At 39.7% G+C, this 16,045-nt stretch overlaps 1 protein-coding gene across 29 annotated transcripts in view; it reads left to right on the top strand.

Annotated features, from left to right (window-relative positions):
* LOC131548764 (protocadherin alpha-C2-like) overlaps positions 1 to 16,045 on the top strand; it is a 198,948-nt gene that overhangs the window by 122,931 nt on the left and 59,972 nt on the right. For 2 of the 29 annotated variants that reach the window (XM_058790322.1, XM_058790305.1), the window contains exon 1: positions 3,458 to 5,960. The exons of 24 other annotated variants lie outside the window; for them this stretch is intronic. In XM_058790322.1, coding sequence (XP_058646305.1) covers positions 3,561 to 5,960 — 2,400 coding nt within the window. In that variant the 5' untranslated portion in view covers positions 3,458 to 3,560. Of the gene's footprint in view, positions 1 to 101; positions 2,904 to 3,457; positions 5,961 to 13,215; positions 15,806 to 16,045 lie in introns of those variants that run through there. 3 more of the 29 variants (XM_058790308.1, XM_058790320.1, XM_058790301.1) reach the window with 3 other exon arrangements.

Genomic DNA, 16,045 nt, shown 5'->3' with positions numbered 1-16,045 from the left:
TATTAAACAGAGGACTGTGGTCTTCATTATGTGATTTGATTTAAAGTATTATAGTTTTGCTAAAATACCTTTGGATTTATTTTTCACTTTTGCCTTTCTGGTTCCAACATAGTCATTTATTTAATAATTGGGAAATTCAGATGACTGGTTTTACATGAGTGAAAAATAGGCCTAGAAAACAATACACACGTTGCTAAAATTATCTTTAGGCATAAATACATAAACTTGATTTGCAATTCCTAATTTACACTCAGAGGGCCGCTGTTAGTCGACGAATGGAGGATAAACTGTGTGTTTTACAGACACTCCCCCACCATCACATGATATCAGAGAGAAAGAAAGAAAAGCTACCATCTCAGATATTATTTTCTTACACGGATTTTCTGTAGAAAACAAGTAGTCGAGTACAATCTATAATTCAAGTCAATACGGTTTTATTTCATTTATACGCTTAAAGGGTACACTCATAGATTGTTATTTCTTATTCGATCATCGGTGCAACTGAGACAATGCCTGATGCAATGATAAGAAGCTCGATGCTGTTTTTGACTCTTCTGGTTCACATAGCGCGAGGACAAGTCAGTTACTCGATTCCTGAAGAAATGGCAAAGGGATCGATGGTGGGAAATATTGCGCAGGATTTGGGCTTGGATTTACAACGACTGAAGTCAGGAAAAGCGAGAATTTATACAAGAGACAGCACGGAATACATCGAACTAAACAGAAACACTGGGTTGCTGCTTATCAGAGAGAAAATGGACCGCGAGTCTCTTTGTGCAAAAACAACACCGTGTGCTTTGCATCTTCAAATGATTTTGGAAAACCCGATGGAATTCTTCACGATTACAATAGAAATCACGGATATAAATGATAACGCTCCCAGTTTCGAGAAAAGGGACTTTAGATTTGAGATCAGCGAATCGGCGGCGGCGGGTGCTGGTTTTATGCTCGGGGGAGCTTTCGATGCGGATGTAGGGACAAATGATCTTCAGAATTACTCGCTTAAACCGAGTGATCAATTCCGGCTTGAACTACACAATCAGGCAGACGGTAGTAAACACGTTGAGATGATTTTAGAAAGGCCACTTGATAGAGAAACGCAAAGCTCATTTACTTTGTTGTTAGAAGCGTTTGATGGAGGCGATCCCGTGCTCTCTGGCACTGTGCAGATACGCATTACTGTGTTAGATATTAATGATAATGCTCCTGTCTTTACGCAAAAAATATATAAAACCACAATAACAGAAAACGCACCAAAAGGCACTATATTAACAGTGGTGAGCGCGTCTGATGCAGACGAAGGATCCAACAGTGTAGTGACGTACTACATATCTGACACAATGAACAAAAATGTGGCGGACATGTTTCTTATTAATGAAAAAAGTGGTGAATTAATATTAAACGGTCAAATGGACTATGAAAGAGTGGGCCATTATGAACTTAATATTCAGGCAAAAGATCAAGGAGGACTCTCTAACGCATGCAAAGTAATTGTCGATGTTCTGGACATTAATGATAATTCGCCTAGTATTAATATTGTGTCTAGTTCCCATTCAATATCTGAAGGGTCAAAGTCTGGTACTGTTGTTTCAGTCCTAAATGTTGATGATCTCGATTCAGGTGTAAATGGTCAGGTTCTGTGTGTCTTAAACGACGATATTCCCTTTTCTATTACTTCTCCGTCTAGCAATTTCTTCAGCTTGCAAACAGAGCAGGAACTGGACAGAGAGATAGAAGCTGAGTACAATATCAGTGTAATATGTGTTGATGAGGGTGTGCCAGCGCTCTCCAGCAGTGTCTCTCTCCGTGTGCAGATATCAGATGTGAATGACAATGCTCCTGTATTTGAGAAAAGTCACTATGAGGCATGTGTGGTGGAGAATAACACACCTGGTCTCTCAGTATTTACAGTTAAAGCCAGTGATGCTGATTGGAATCAGAACGCCCGTGTTTCTTATATTCTAGAAGATAGCACTGTTAATGGAGTCCCTGTCTCATCATATGTGTCAGTTCATCCCGACAGCGGACTGATTACAGCTGTGCGCTCTTTTGACTTTGAACAGCTGAAAGATTTTTACTTCCGGGTAAAAGCGCAAGACGGAGGCTCTCCTCCGCTCAGCAGTAACGTGACAGTGAAACTAATTATTCAAGATCAGAATGACAACGCTCCTCAGGTTCTGTATCCAGTACAGACTGGTGCTTCTGTGGTGGCTGAGATTGTGCCTCGTGCTGCAGATGTTGGATATCTGGTCACTAAAGTGGTGGCTGTTGATGTGGATTCTGGACAGAATGCCTGGCTCTCCTATAAACTACAGAAAGCTACAGACAGAGCGCTGTTTGAAGTGGGTTTACAGAATGGAGAAATAAGAACTGTGCGACAAGTAACTGATAGAGATGCGGTCAAACAAAAACTGACTGTTGTTGTGGAGGATAACGGACAGCCCTCTCGCTCAGCTGTGGTCTCCATTAACGTGGCCGTGGCTGACAGCTTTCCTGAAGTGCTGTCAGAGTTCACAGACTTTACGCATGAAAAACAGTATGACGAGAACCTGACTTTTTATTTAGTTCTCGCACTGGCTGCTGTTTCTTTCTTATTTATCACATGTGTGGTTGTCATAATATCAGTAAAGATCTACAGATGGAGACAAGCTCGCTTCTTATATCAGTCCAATATGCCTGTTATTCCGTACTATCCACCGCATTACACAGACACAGGAGTCACTGGAACTCTGCCGCACGGGTATAATTATGAAGTGTGCATGACGACTGACTCGAGGAAGAGTGACTGTAAGTTTTCTACACTCGGTGGACAGAATGTTTTAGTCGTGGACCCGAGTTTTACTGAGACGATGCAGCGCGCAATCGAGGAAAATAACCGTTTGGAAAGTGAATATTCGACACTGGTAAGAACAATACTTTATACTTAACAAAACAATCAAAAACAAAATGTACAAAAATATTGTTAATCAATTTATACTAAACATTAATTTTAAACATTATTAAGATTATTATTTTTTTTTTTTTTTACTTATCTGTAATTGTCATGCTAAAGTATCAATTTAGATACCTTCAGCACCACATCTTGGAAAGCGCCACATAAGTCTTACCAGTTTATTAAATTAGACAATAACGGTCAAATTATGTCTTTACATTAGCTAAACCAAACCATTCCACCAGATTAACTAGATATTTTAAACAACATTACTGCTATTTATTTATTTTCCCACAAAAGTTTTGAAAAACCGCTTTCTGCAAAAACTGAATTTGTTGTGATTTTATTTGTAATTCTCGATTTAGACTCACAGGGCCGCTGTTTGTCAACGTAGCACTTTGTCTGTGTGTATTTTAAACCATGCCCCATCATCCCATATTCACAGAGAGAGAGGAAAGGAGGAAACGCTTTCAGATCGCTTATTATTGTCGAGTGTCTTGAAACAAATGCAGCATTTTGTATTTACTGTGATTAAAGGAGCTTGAATTCACTGTTTTCCCTTTACAAGACGTTACTTCGAAATCGTTGAGAACCTTTTTTTTTTTCTCTCTCGTTGTGGTTTGTCGTGATGTTGAAGAAAAAAATGCCTGGTGTCGTGATGTGGTACTCGGTATTGTTTTCCGTCGCCCTGCTTCATTCGGCACGAGGACAGGTCAGTTACTCAATTCCAGAAGAAATGGCTAAAGGCTCCACTGTGGGAAATATCGCGCAGGATTTGGGCTTGGACTTACAAAGACTAAGATCAGGAAAAGCTCGCATATATACAGGCGACAGTACTGAATACATTGGTCTCAATAAAGAAACTGGCTTGCTCTTCATCAAAGAGAAAATGGATCGCGAGTCTCTTTGTGCAAAAACGACCCCGTGCGCTTTGCATCTTCAGCTGATTTTGGAAAACCCCATGGAATTATATACGATTATGGTTGAAATTACGGATATAAACGATAATCCACCCACTTTCCAGAAAAAGCGAATTGAGTTTGAAATCAGCGAATCCGCTGTAACGGGCGCGAGATTCATGTTAGAGAGAGCTGTGGATGCGGACGTAGGAATTAATGGTCTTCAAAGCTATTCTCTTAAACCAACTGACAATTTTATCCTTGAACTGCACAGTAAAGCAAGCGGAGATAAAAACGTCGAGATGGTTTTGCAGAGACCACTTGATAGAGAAATGAAAGGAGTGGTTACCTTATTGCTAACCGCTTTTGACGGTGGTGATCCGCAGTTATCTGGAACTGTTCAGATACATGTTACTGTATTAGATGTTAACGATAATGCTCCTGTGTTTACGCAGAAGGTATACCAAGCCATTTTAACTGAAAATGCTCTGAAAGGGACTAAACTGACCACAGTCAGTGCCACTGACGCAGACGAGGGATCTAATGGTCACGTGACGTACAACATTGCAAGCACTGAGCGAAACATGTTTATTATTGATCAGCATAGTGGCGAGGTAACTTTACATGGCCTTGTTGACTTTGAAAAAGCAAATCATTATGAGCTTGATGTCCAGGCTAAAGATCAAGGGGGCCTTTCTGATTCCTGTAAGCTGATTATTAATGTGTTGGACATTAATGATAACAAACCAGTGATAAGTTTACTCTCTATGTCAAACTCTGTGTCTGAGGACTCCACACCTGGCACAGTTGTTGCTATGATGAAAGTAGATGATGCAGACTCAGGTGTGAACGGCCAGATTCATTGCATCATAAATGACAATATTCCATTTGCTCTTATATCATCATCCAGTAATTTCATCAGCCTGCGTATAGAACAGCGACTGGACAGAGAGAGAGATGCTGAATACAATATCAGTGTCACATGCTCTGATCAGGGGGTGCCTGCGCTCTCCAGCAGCGCCTCTCTGTCTTTACAAATATCAGATGTGAATGACAATGCTCCTGTCTTTGAGAAAAGTAACTATGAGGCCTGTGTGCTGGAGAATAACACACCTGGTCTCTCAGTATTTACAGTTAAAGCCAGTGATGCTGATTGGAATCAGAATGCCCGTGTTTCTTATATTCTAGAAGACAGCACTGTTAATGGAGTCCCTGTCTCATCATATGTATCAGTTCATCCTGACAGCGGACTGATTACAGCTGTGCGCTCTTTTGACTATGAACAGCTGAAATATTTTTACTTTAGGGTAAAAGCGCAAGATGGAGGCTCTCCTCTGCTCAGCAGTAACGTGACAGTGAAAATTACTATTCAAGATCAGAATGACAACGCTCCTCAGGTTCTGTATCCAGTACAGACTGGTGCTTCTGTGGTGGCTGAGATTGTGCCTCGTGCTGCAGATGTTGGATATCTGGTCACTAAAGTGGTGGCTGTTGATGTGGATTCTGGACAGAATGCCTGGCTCTCCTATAAACTACAGAAAGCTACAGACAGAGCGCTGTTTGAAGTGGGTTTACAGAATGGAGAAATAAGAACTGTGCGACAAGTGACTGATAAAGATGCGGTCAAACAAAAACTGACTGTTGTTGTGGAGGATAACGGTCAGCCCTCTCGCTCAGCTGTGGTCTCCATTAACGTGGCTGTGGCTGACAGCTTTCCTGAAGTGCTGTCAGAGTTCACAGACTTTACAAATGAGAAACAGTATGACGAGAACCTGACCTTTTATTTAGTTCTTGCTCTGGCTGCTGTTTCTTTCTTATTTATCACATGTGTGGTTGTCATAATATCAGTAAAGATCTACAGATGGAGACAATCTCGCTTCTTATATCAGTCCAATATGCCTGTTATTCCGTACTATCCACCGCATTACGCAGACACAGGAGTCACTGGAACTCTGCCGCACGGGTATAATTATGAAGTGTGCATGACGACTGACTCGAGGAAGAGTGACTGTAAGTTTTCTACACTCGGTGGACAGAATGTCTTAGTGGTGGACCCGAGTTTTGCTGAGACGGTGCAGCACACAATCAAGAAAAATAGTTCCATTGACGATCTCGGCTCTGCAGAATTGGTAAGAAAGGTTTCGTTAGACTTCTTCTTCTTATTATTATTATTATTATTATTATTAATGGAAAAGATAAATAATATGGCTGTTGAAGCATACCATGAATAAAGGCTTGGACAACTGAGCCATTACGTGTTCACATGTAGTTTTAGATTTTGGAAAAACAATTATTTATACAACTTGTTTTTACTTGTTGTGTCGCTTATTACTAGTTCGAATGATTCAAGATTGTATCAAACAATAAACTATAAAGCTGTAAAGTTTGGCATTTGTGCTGTAATGTTATGTTTGCTCGAAAAGGAAATTAAACTCTTTAGTGTGCATGATGGTCACACAATTTGTTCTTGCAAATTGTTCAGCCCAAGCTTATTGGAAAAATAACCCGAATTCCGGAAATGTTGGGACTTTTATTATTTTTTTTTTTTTAGTGAATAAAATGAAAACTAAAGAATTTCAAATCACATGAGCCAATATTTTATTCACAATAGAACATAGATAACATATCAAATGTTCAAACTGAGAAAGTTTACAATTTTATGCACAAAATGAGCTCATTTCAAATTTGGGAAACACTTTATTTTTAGGTGTCCATAATACAGAGTAATTACCTAATTAAGTTCTTAGTAGCAGCCGTTGTACTTACATGAAACAAAATGTACTTTCCATGTAACTAAGTTATGGAACAGCCTGTACTTACAGTTTGTAATTATGTAGATGTAATAGACAGCTACTGTTACACATATGTAACAGACCGAGTCTGTTACACAGCTACTTATGTAACCAAAAGATTGTTACATATGTGTTGCAGACTTAAACATTGTAATTATAAATTTAAGTACACAGACATAAGCTACTTAAAATAAAGTGTATCAAGATTGTACTTAAGTGTACTTCATGTGTATCTATACTGTACACCTTATCCACCTGCACCTTAGTTTGAGTTAACCTACCAGTACACATCTTAAATACATGTAATACCTTTCTAATTACATTACAATTACATAATATTACACAGGCATAAGCTACTTAAGATAAATTGTATCAAGATTGGGTAACACTTTATTTCGATAGTCCACTTTAGACATTCTGCTAACAGTAAGTAACTTTGTAACTACATGTCAACTAGCAGTCATTAGAGTATTAGTAGACTGTCTGTTTAATATCTTCTAACACTTCATTTTGATGGGTCCATAACATACAACATACTTGGAAAAGTTTATCATAGTCAGTATATGTCAACTTATTCTACTAACCCTAAACCTACCCTAACAGTCTACTCTGAGAGTTAGTAGACATGTAGTTGCTAATTAATGAGAATTAGTTGACGTAGTTGACATGTAGTAAAAAAGTTGTTTATAGTTAGTAGAATGTCTAAAGTGGACTATCGAAATAAAGTGTAACCCAAGATTGTACTTAAGTGTACTTCATGTGTATCTATACTGTACACCTTATGCAGCTGCACCTTAGTTTGATTTAACCCACCAGTACACAGCTTAAATACATGTAATACCTTTCTAATTACATTACAATTACAGAATATTACACAGGCATAAGCCACTTAAAATAAAGTGTATCAAGATTGTACTTAAGTGTACAAGTAGCTGTGTAACAAACTTGGTCTGTTACATATGTGTAATTAGGTAATTACTCTGTATTATGGCACCCAAATGCCTGCTACAGTTCTCAAAATAGTTGGGGCGGGGGTATGTTTACCACGGTGTAGCATCTCCTCTTCTTTTCAAAACAGTTTGAAGACGTCTGGGCATCGAGGTTATGAGTTTCTGGAGTTTTGGTGTTGGAATTTGGTCCCATTCTTGCCTGATATAGGTTTCCAGCTTCTGAAGAGTTAATTGTCATCTTTGACGTATTTTTCGTTTAATGATGCGCCAAATGTTATCTATAGGTGAAAGCTCTGGACTGCAGACAGGCCAATTCAGCACCCGAACTCTTCTACTACGAAGCCATGCTGTTGCAATAGCTGCAGTATGTGGTTTTTCATTGTCCTGCTGAAATACACAAGGCCTTCCCTGAAATAGACGTTGTCTGGAGGGGAGCATATGTTGCTCTAAAACCTTTATATACTTCTCAGCATTCATAGTGCCTTCCAAAACATGCAAGCTGCCCATACCGTATGCAGTTATGCACCCCTATAACATCAGAGCTGCTGGCTTTTGAACTGAACGCTGATAACACACTGGAAAGTTTTCCCTCCTCTTTAGCCCAGAAGGACATGGCGTCCGTGATTTCCAACAAGAATGTCAAATTTGGACTCGACTGACCATAGAACACTTTTCCACTTTGAAACAGTCCATTTTAAATGAGCCTTGGCCCACAGGACATGATGGCGCTTCTGGACCATGTTCACATATGGCTTCCTTTTTGCATGATAGAGCTTTAGTTGGCATCTGCAGATGGCACGGTGGATTGTGTTTACTGACCGTGGTTTCTGGAAGTATTCCTGGGCCCATTTACAGTAGTAATGTAAATGACAGAATCATGCCGATGAGTGATGCAGTGTCGTCTGTGGGCTCGAAGACCACGCACATCCAACAAAGGTCTTTGGCCTTGGCCCTTACGCACAGAGATTTCTCCAGTTTCTCTGAATCTTTTGATGATGTTATGCACTGTAGATGATGAGATCTGCAAAGCCTTTGCAATTTGACATTGAGGAACGTTGTTTTTAAAGTATTCCACAATCTTTTTACGCACTCTTTCACAGATTGGAGAGCCTCTGCCCATCTTTACTTCTGAGAGACTCTGCCTCTCTAGGACATCCCTTTTATAGCTAATCATGTTGCAGACCTGATGTCAATTAACTTAATTAGTTGCTAGATTTTCTCCCAGCTGAATCTTTTAAAAATGTCTTGCTTTTTCAGTCCTTTGTTGCGCCCGTGCCAACTTTTTTGAGACCTGTAGCAGGCATCAAATTTGAAATGAGCTCATTTAAGTGGATAAAAGTGTAAACATTTCTCTGTTTAAACATTTGTTATGTTCTCTATGTTTTATTGTGAATAAAATATTGGCTTGTGTGATTTGAAAGTCTTTTAGTTTTCATTTTATTCAAATTTAAAAAAACGTCCCAACATTACCGGAATTCGAGTTGTAAGTGCCTCTACATACATTTCTGCAGCACCGTAATTATGTACCTTACTGCATGTTTCGCGGCAGTTTCAAAGTGAAATGTCCAGAGACATTGTCGCTAAAACACACGTTTAATACCTGACCGGCACATTTTTATTACGTTGGTACAGGCACGTATTGCAGCGTTTTTATTACACTGCTTGAGGTACATATTATGAGTGTTCAGAATTCAAATATTCGGGAGTGTCACTAAAGGTTAGTGCTCTATCATGTTGGAAATATCTACTGAATATCTAACCTACTGAATTAGAAAACGGATGCATATGAAGCTGTATATGTGACGAAAACGTTCAAAAGTACAGTTTTCAAATCGTGCAGGATGTTAAAATTGTTTTGAGGTATTAACATAATATTCTGCAAATAATTATGTGAAAATTAGCCTTTATTAATCAAAACTCTGTACCTGTAAATCTTACTTTGTGTGAAAAAGAATAAAAGTTGTCGGAGTTTTACTGCCTCTAGTGTTCATTTCAACTGGAAACTGCAGTGAAACTTGCATATAGGTACTTTTTTTTCAGTTTTGCAGAAATGTATGTTGAGGCACGTATTTCCAATGAGCCTGTTCCAATTGTTGGATGTGTTGTTGTAAGACTCGGAGAACTGGCCTTTTTTTCTATGCAGTCGAAATTGTTTTAGTGGTGGACAAATGAGTCATTATAAGATTGCATTGCGTTAAGCATGGTGTTTTGGATGTAGGTTGCGTGTAATAATCATAATCATAAAGTGAATTACTGAAAAATAAGGAATTATTAGGTGAAACGCAGAGGCATTTTGACACCTTTCAGCACTACTTTTGTTGAACAGTGCCACGTCTGCTACTAGTAAACAGAGGATTATGGTTTTCATTATGTGTTTTAATTAGAAGTATTATACTTTGCTAAAATGCAAACAGGTTTATTCTTCACGTTTGCCTTTCTGGTTCATTTATTTAATTCTCTGGAAATTCAGTTGACTGGATTTAAATGAGTGACATACAGGCCTGGAAAAAAATAAATAAATAAAAATACATCCAGTTGCTAAAATTCTCTTTAGGCATAAATATACAAACTTGATTCGCAATTCCTAATTTACACTCAGAGGGCCGCTGTTCGTCGACAAATGGAGGAGCAACTGTGTATTTTACAGACACTCCCCCAACATCACATAATATCAGAGAGAAAGGACGACAGGCTATCATCTGAGATATTATTTTTTTGCACGGATTTTGTGTTGAAAACTCTTCGTCGAGTAAACCCATAATTCAAGTCAATACATTTTCTTTTTATTTTAAAGGCTTAAAGGATACACTGATAGATTGTTATTGCTTATTAGATCATCGGTGCAATTGAGACAATGCCTGATGCAATGATAAGACGCTCAATGCTGTTTCTGATTCTTCTGGTTCACACAACGCGAGGACAAGTCAGTTACTCGATACCTGAAGAAATGGCAAAGGGATCGGTGGTAGGAAATATTGCGCAGGATTTGGGCTTGGATTTACAACGACTGAAGTCAGGAAAGCGAGAATTTATACAAGAGACAGCACGGAATACATCGAACTAAACAGAAACACTGGGTTGCTGCTTATCAGAGAGAAAATGGACCGCGAGTCTCTTTGTGCAAAAACAACACCGTGTGCTTTGCATCTTCAAATGATTTTGGAAAACCCGATGGAATTCTTCACGATTACAATAGAAATCACGGATATAAATGATAACGCTCCCAGTTTCGAGAAAAGGGACTTTAGATTTGAGATCAGCGAATCGGCGGCGGCGGGTGCTGGTTTTATGCTCGGGGGAGCTTTCGATGCGGATGTAGGGACAAATGATCTTCAGAATTACTCGCTTAAACCGAGTGATCAATTCCGGCTTGAACTACACAATCAGGCAGACGGTAGTAAAAATGTCGAGATGATTTTGCAAAGACCCCTTGATAGAGAAACGCAAAGCTCATTTACTTTGTTGTTAGAAGCGTTTGATGGAGGCGATCCCGTGCTCTCTGGCACTGTGCAGATACACATCACTGTGCTAGACAATAATGATAATGCTCCTGTTTTTACACAAAAAGTATATAAAACCACAATAACAGAAAACGCACAAAAAGGCACTATATTAACAGTGGTGAGCGCGTCTGATGCAGACGAAGGATCCAACAGTGTAGTGACATACTACATAACCGACACAATGAACAAAAATTTAGCAGACATGTTTCTTATTAATGAAAAAAGTGGCGAATTAATATTAAATGATCAGGTTGACTATGAAAAGGTTAACAATTATGAGCTTAATATTCAGGCAAAAGATCAAGGAGGGCTTTCTAACGCATGCAAAGTAATTATCGATGTTCTGGACATTAATGATAATTCGCCTAGTATTAATATTGTGTCTAGCTCCCATTCAGTATCTGAAGGGTCAAAGTCTGGTACTGTTGTTTCAGTCCTAAATGTTGATGATCTTGATTCAGGTGAAAACGGTCAGGTTCAGTGCGTCTTAAATGACGACATTCCCTTTTCTATTACTTCTCCGTCTAGAAATTTCTTCAGCTTGCAAACAGAACAGGAACTGGACAGAGAGAGAGAAGCTGAGTACAAAATCAGTGTAATATGTGTTGATGAGGGTGTGCCAGCGCTCTCCAGCAGTGTCTCTCTCCGTGTGCAGATATCAGATGTGAATGATAATGCTCCTGTATTTGAGGAAAGTCACTATGAGGCGTGTGTGCTGGAGAATAACACACCTGGTCTCTCAGTATTTACAGTTAAAGCCAGTGATGCTGATTGGAATCAGAATGCCCGTGTTTCTTATATTCTAGAAGACAGCACTCTTAATGGAGTCTCTGTCTCATCATATGTGTCAGTTCATCCTGACAGCGGACTGATTACAGTTGTGCGCTCTTTTGACTATGAACAGCTGAAAGATTTCCGCTTCCGGGTAAAAGCGCAAGATGGAGGCTCTCCTCCGCTCAGCAGTAACGTGACAGTGAAAATTACTGTTCAAGATCAGAATGACAACGCTCCTCAGGTTCTGTATCCAGTACAGACTGGTGCTTCTGTGGTGGCTGAGATTGTGCCTCGTGCTGCAGATGTTGGATATCTGGTCACTAAAGTGGTGGCTGTTGATGTGGACTCTGGACAGAATGCCTGGCTCTCCTATAAACTACAGAAAGCTACAGACAGAGCGCTGTTTGAAGTGGGTTTACAGAATGGAGAAATAAGAACTGTGCGACAAGTGACTGATAAAGATGCTGTCAAACAAAAACTGACTGTTGTTGTGGAGGATAACGGACAGCCCTCTCGCTCAGCTGTGGTCTCCATTAACGTGGCTGTGGCTGACAGCTTTCCTGAAGTGCTGTCAGAGTTCACAGACTATACACATGAGAAACAGTATGACGAGAACCTGACTTTTTATTTAGTTCTTGCTCTGGCTGCTGTTTCTTTCTTATTTATCACATGTGTGGTTGTCATAATATCAGTAAAGATCTACAGATGGAGACAATCTCGCTTCTTATATCAGTCCAATATGCCTGTTATTCCGTACTATCCACCGCATTACGCAGACACAGGAGTCACTGGAACTCTGCCGCACGGGTATAATTATGAAGTGTGCATGACGACTGACTCGAGGAAGAGTGACTGTAAGTTTTCTACACTCGGTGGACAGAATGTTTTAGTCGTGGACCCGAGTTTCACTGAGACGATGCAGCGTGCAATCAAGGAAAATAACGGTTTGGAAAGTGAATATTCGACACTGGTAAGAACAATACTTTATTCTTAACAAAACAAACAAAATCACAACGTTCAATATAATAATAATAATAACAATAATCTGAAATATTAACACGATCTTTTTATTAATTGCAATTGTCATGCTAAAATATCAATTTAGATTACTATCAGCACCACATCTTGGACAGCGACATAGTGCAGTCTTAGTAAATTGTCTAAAAATATTTATTTCCATTTGCCAAGAATAACTAGAACTTTACATAGCATTACTACTACTATTCTTTAAAATTTCCATTTCCAAAAATGAGTTTGCTGTGGTTTTATGTGTAGTGCTCGGATTAGACTCACAGGGCCGCTGTTTGTCAACGTACAGTAGCACATTGTCTGTGTGTATCTTAAACCCTGCCCCATCAACCCATATTCGCAGTTCACAGCGAGAGAGGAAAGGAGGAAACGCTTCCAGATCACTCAATATTGTCTTGAAACTAATGCGACGTTCTGTACCGACTCGGATTAAAGAACTCCGTCAATTTCTACTTTCCCTTTACAAAACAGAACTGCAAAATCGTTGAGAACCTTCTTTTTCTCTCTTTGTGCTTTGTCAGTTATGGCAAACAAAAAAATGCCTGGTGTCGTGACTTGGTACTCGGTATTGTTTTCCGTCGCCCTGCTTCATTCGGCACGAGGACAGGTCAGTTACTCAATTCCAGAAGAAATGGCTAAAGGCTCCACTGTGGGAAATATCGCGCAGGATTTGGGCTTGGATTTACAAAGACTAAGATCAGGAAAAGCTCGCATATATACAGGCGACAGTACTGAATATATTGGTCTTAATAAAGAAACTGGCTTGCTATTCATCAAAGAGAAAATGGATCGCGAGTCTCTTTGTGCAAAAACGACCCCGTGCGCTTTGCATCTTCAGTTGATTTTGGAAAACCCCATGGAATTATACACGATTACGACTGAAATTACGGATATAAACGACAATCCACCTACTTTCCAGAAAAAGAGAATTGAGTTTGAAATCAGCGAATCCGCTGTAACGGGAGTGAGATTCATGTTAGAGAGAGCTGTGGATGCTGATGTAGGAATTAATGATCTTCAAAGCTATTCTCTTAAACCAACTGATAATTTTATCCTTGAACTGCACAGTCAGTCAGAGGGTGATAAAAATGTCGAAATGATTTTGCAAAGACCGCTGGATAGAGAAAATAATGGAGTGGTTACGTTATTGCTAACCGCTTTTGACGGCGGTCATCCGCAGTTATCTGGAACTGTTCAAATACATGTTACTGTATTAGATGCTAATGATAATGCTCCTGTTTTTACGCAGAAGGTATATAAAGCCATTTTGACTGAAAATGCTCTGAAAGGGACTAAACTGACCACAGTCAGTGCCACTGACGCAGATGAGGGATCTAATGGTTATGTGACGTACTACATTGCAAGAACTGACGATATCGTGCGAAATATGTTTATTATTGATCAGCATAGTGGCGAGGTAACTTTAAATGGCCTCGCTGACTTTGAAAGAGCAAGTCGATACCAGCTTGATATTCAGGCTAAAGATCAAGGGGGGCTTTCTGATTCATGTAAGTTAATTATTGATGTGTTGGACATTAATGATAACAAACCAGTGATAAGTTTACTCTCTATGTCAAACTCTGTGTCTGAGGACTCCACACCTGGCACAGTTGTTGCTATGATGAAAGTAGATGATGCAGACTCAGGTGTGAACGGCCAGATTCATTGCATCATAAATGACAATATTCCATTTGCTCTTATATCATCCAGTAATTTCATCAGCCTGCGTATAGAGCAGCAACTGGACAGAGAGAGAGATGCTGAATACAATATCAGTGTCACATGCTCTGATCAGGGGGTACCTGCGCTCTCCAGCAGCGCCTCTCTGTCTTTACAAATATCAGATGTGAATGACAATGCTCCTGTCTTTGAGAAAAGTAACTATGAGGCCTGTGTGCTGGAGAATAACACACCTGGTCTCTCAGTATTTACAGTTAAAGCCAGTGATGCTGATTGGAATCAGAATGCCCGTGTTTCTTATATTCTAGAAGACAGCACTGTTAATGGAGTCCCTGTCTCATCATATGTATCAGTTCATCCTGACAGCGGACTGATTACAGCTGTGCGCTCTTTTGACTATGAACAGGTGAAAGATTTCCACTTCCGGGTAAAAGCACAAGATGGAGGCTCTCCTCTGCTCAGCAGTACCGTGACAGTGAAAATAATTATTCAAGATCAGAATGACAACGCTCCTCAGGTTCTGTATCCAGTACAGACTGGTGCTTCTGTGGTGGCTGAGATTGTGCCTCGTGCTGCAGATGTTGGATATCTGGTCACTAAAGTGGTGGCTGTTGATGTGGACTCTGGACAGAATGCCTGGCTCTCCTATAAACTACAGAAAGCTACAGACAGAGCGCTGTTTGAAGTGGGTTTACAGAATGGAGAAATAAGAACTGTGCGACAAGTAACTGATAAAGATGCGGTCAAACAAAAACTGACTGTTGTTGTGGAAGATAACGGACAGCCCTCTCGCTCAGCTGTGGTCTCCATTAACGTGGCTGTGGCTGACAGCTTTCCTGAAGTGCTGTCAGAGTTCACAGACTTTACGCATGAAAAACAGCATGACGAGAACCTGACCTTTTATTTAGTTCTCGCACTGGCTGCTGTTTCTTTCTTGTTTATTACATGTGTGGTTGTCATAATATCAGTAAAGATCTACAGATGGAGACAATCTCGCTTCTTATATCAGTCCAATATGCCTGTTATTCCGTACTATCCACCGCATTACGCAGACACAGGAGTCACTGGAACTCTGCCGCACGGGTATAATTATGAAGTGTGCATGACGACTGACTCGAGGAAGAGTGACTGTAAGTTTTCTACACTCGGTGGGAAGAACGTTTTAGTTGTGGACCCGAGTTTCACTGAGACGATGCAGCACACAGTCAAGGAAAATAACGGTTTGGAAAGTGAATATTCGACACTGGTAAGAACAATGCTTTATACGTAACAAAACAAACAATATCACAATGTTCAATATAATAAGTACAATAATAATTATAATAATAATCTGAAATATTAAGACGATATTTTTATTAATTGCAATTGTCATGCTAAAATATCAATTTAGATTACTTTCAGCACCACATCTTGGACAGCGACATAGTGCAGTCTTAGTAAATGGTCTAAAATTCTTTCTTTCCATTTGCCAAGAATAACTAGAACT

The sequence above is a fragment of the Onychostoma macrolepis genome, chromosome 10 (assembly GCF_012432095.1).
Source record: "Onychostoma macrolepis isolate SWU-2019 chromosome 10, ASM1243209v1, whole genome shotgun sequence".
Classification (NCBI taxonomy): Eukaryota; Metazoa; Chordata; class Actinopteri; order Cypriniformes; family Cyprinidae; genus Onychostoma; species Onychostoma macrolepis.
This window is presented reverse-complemented; position numbering and strand designations above follow the sequence as displayed.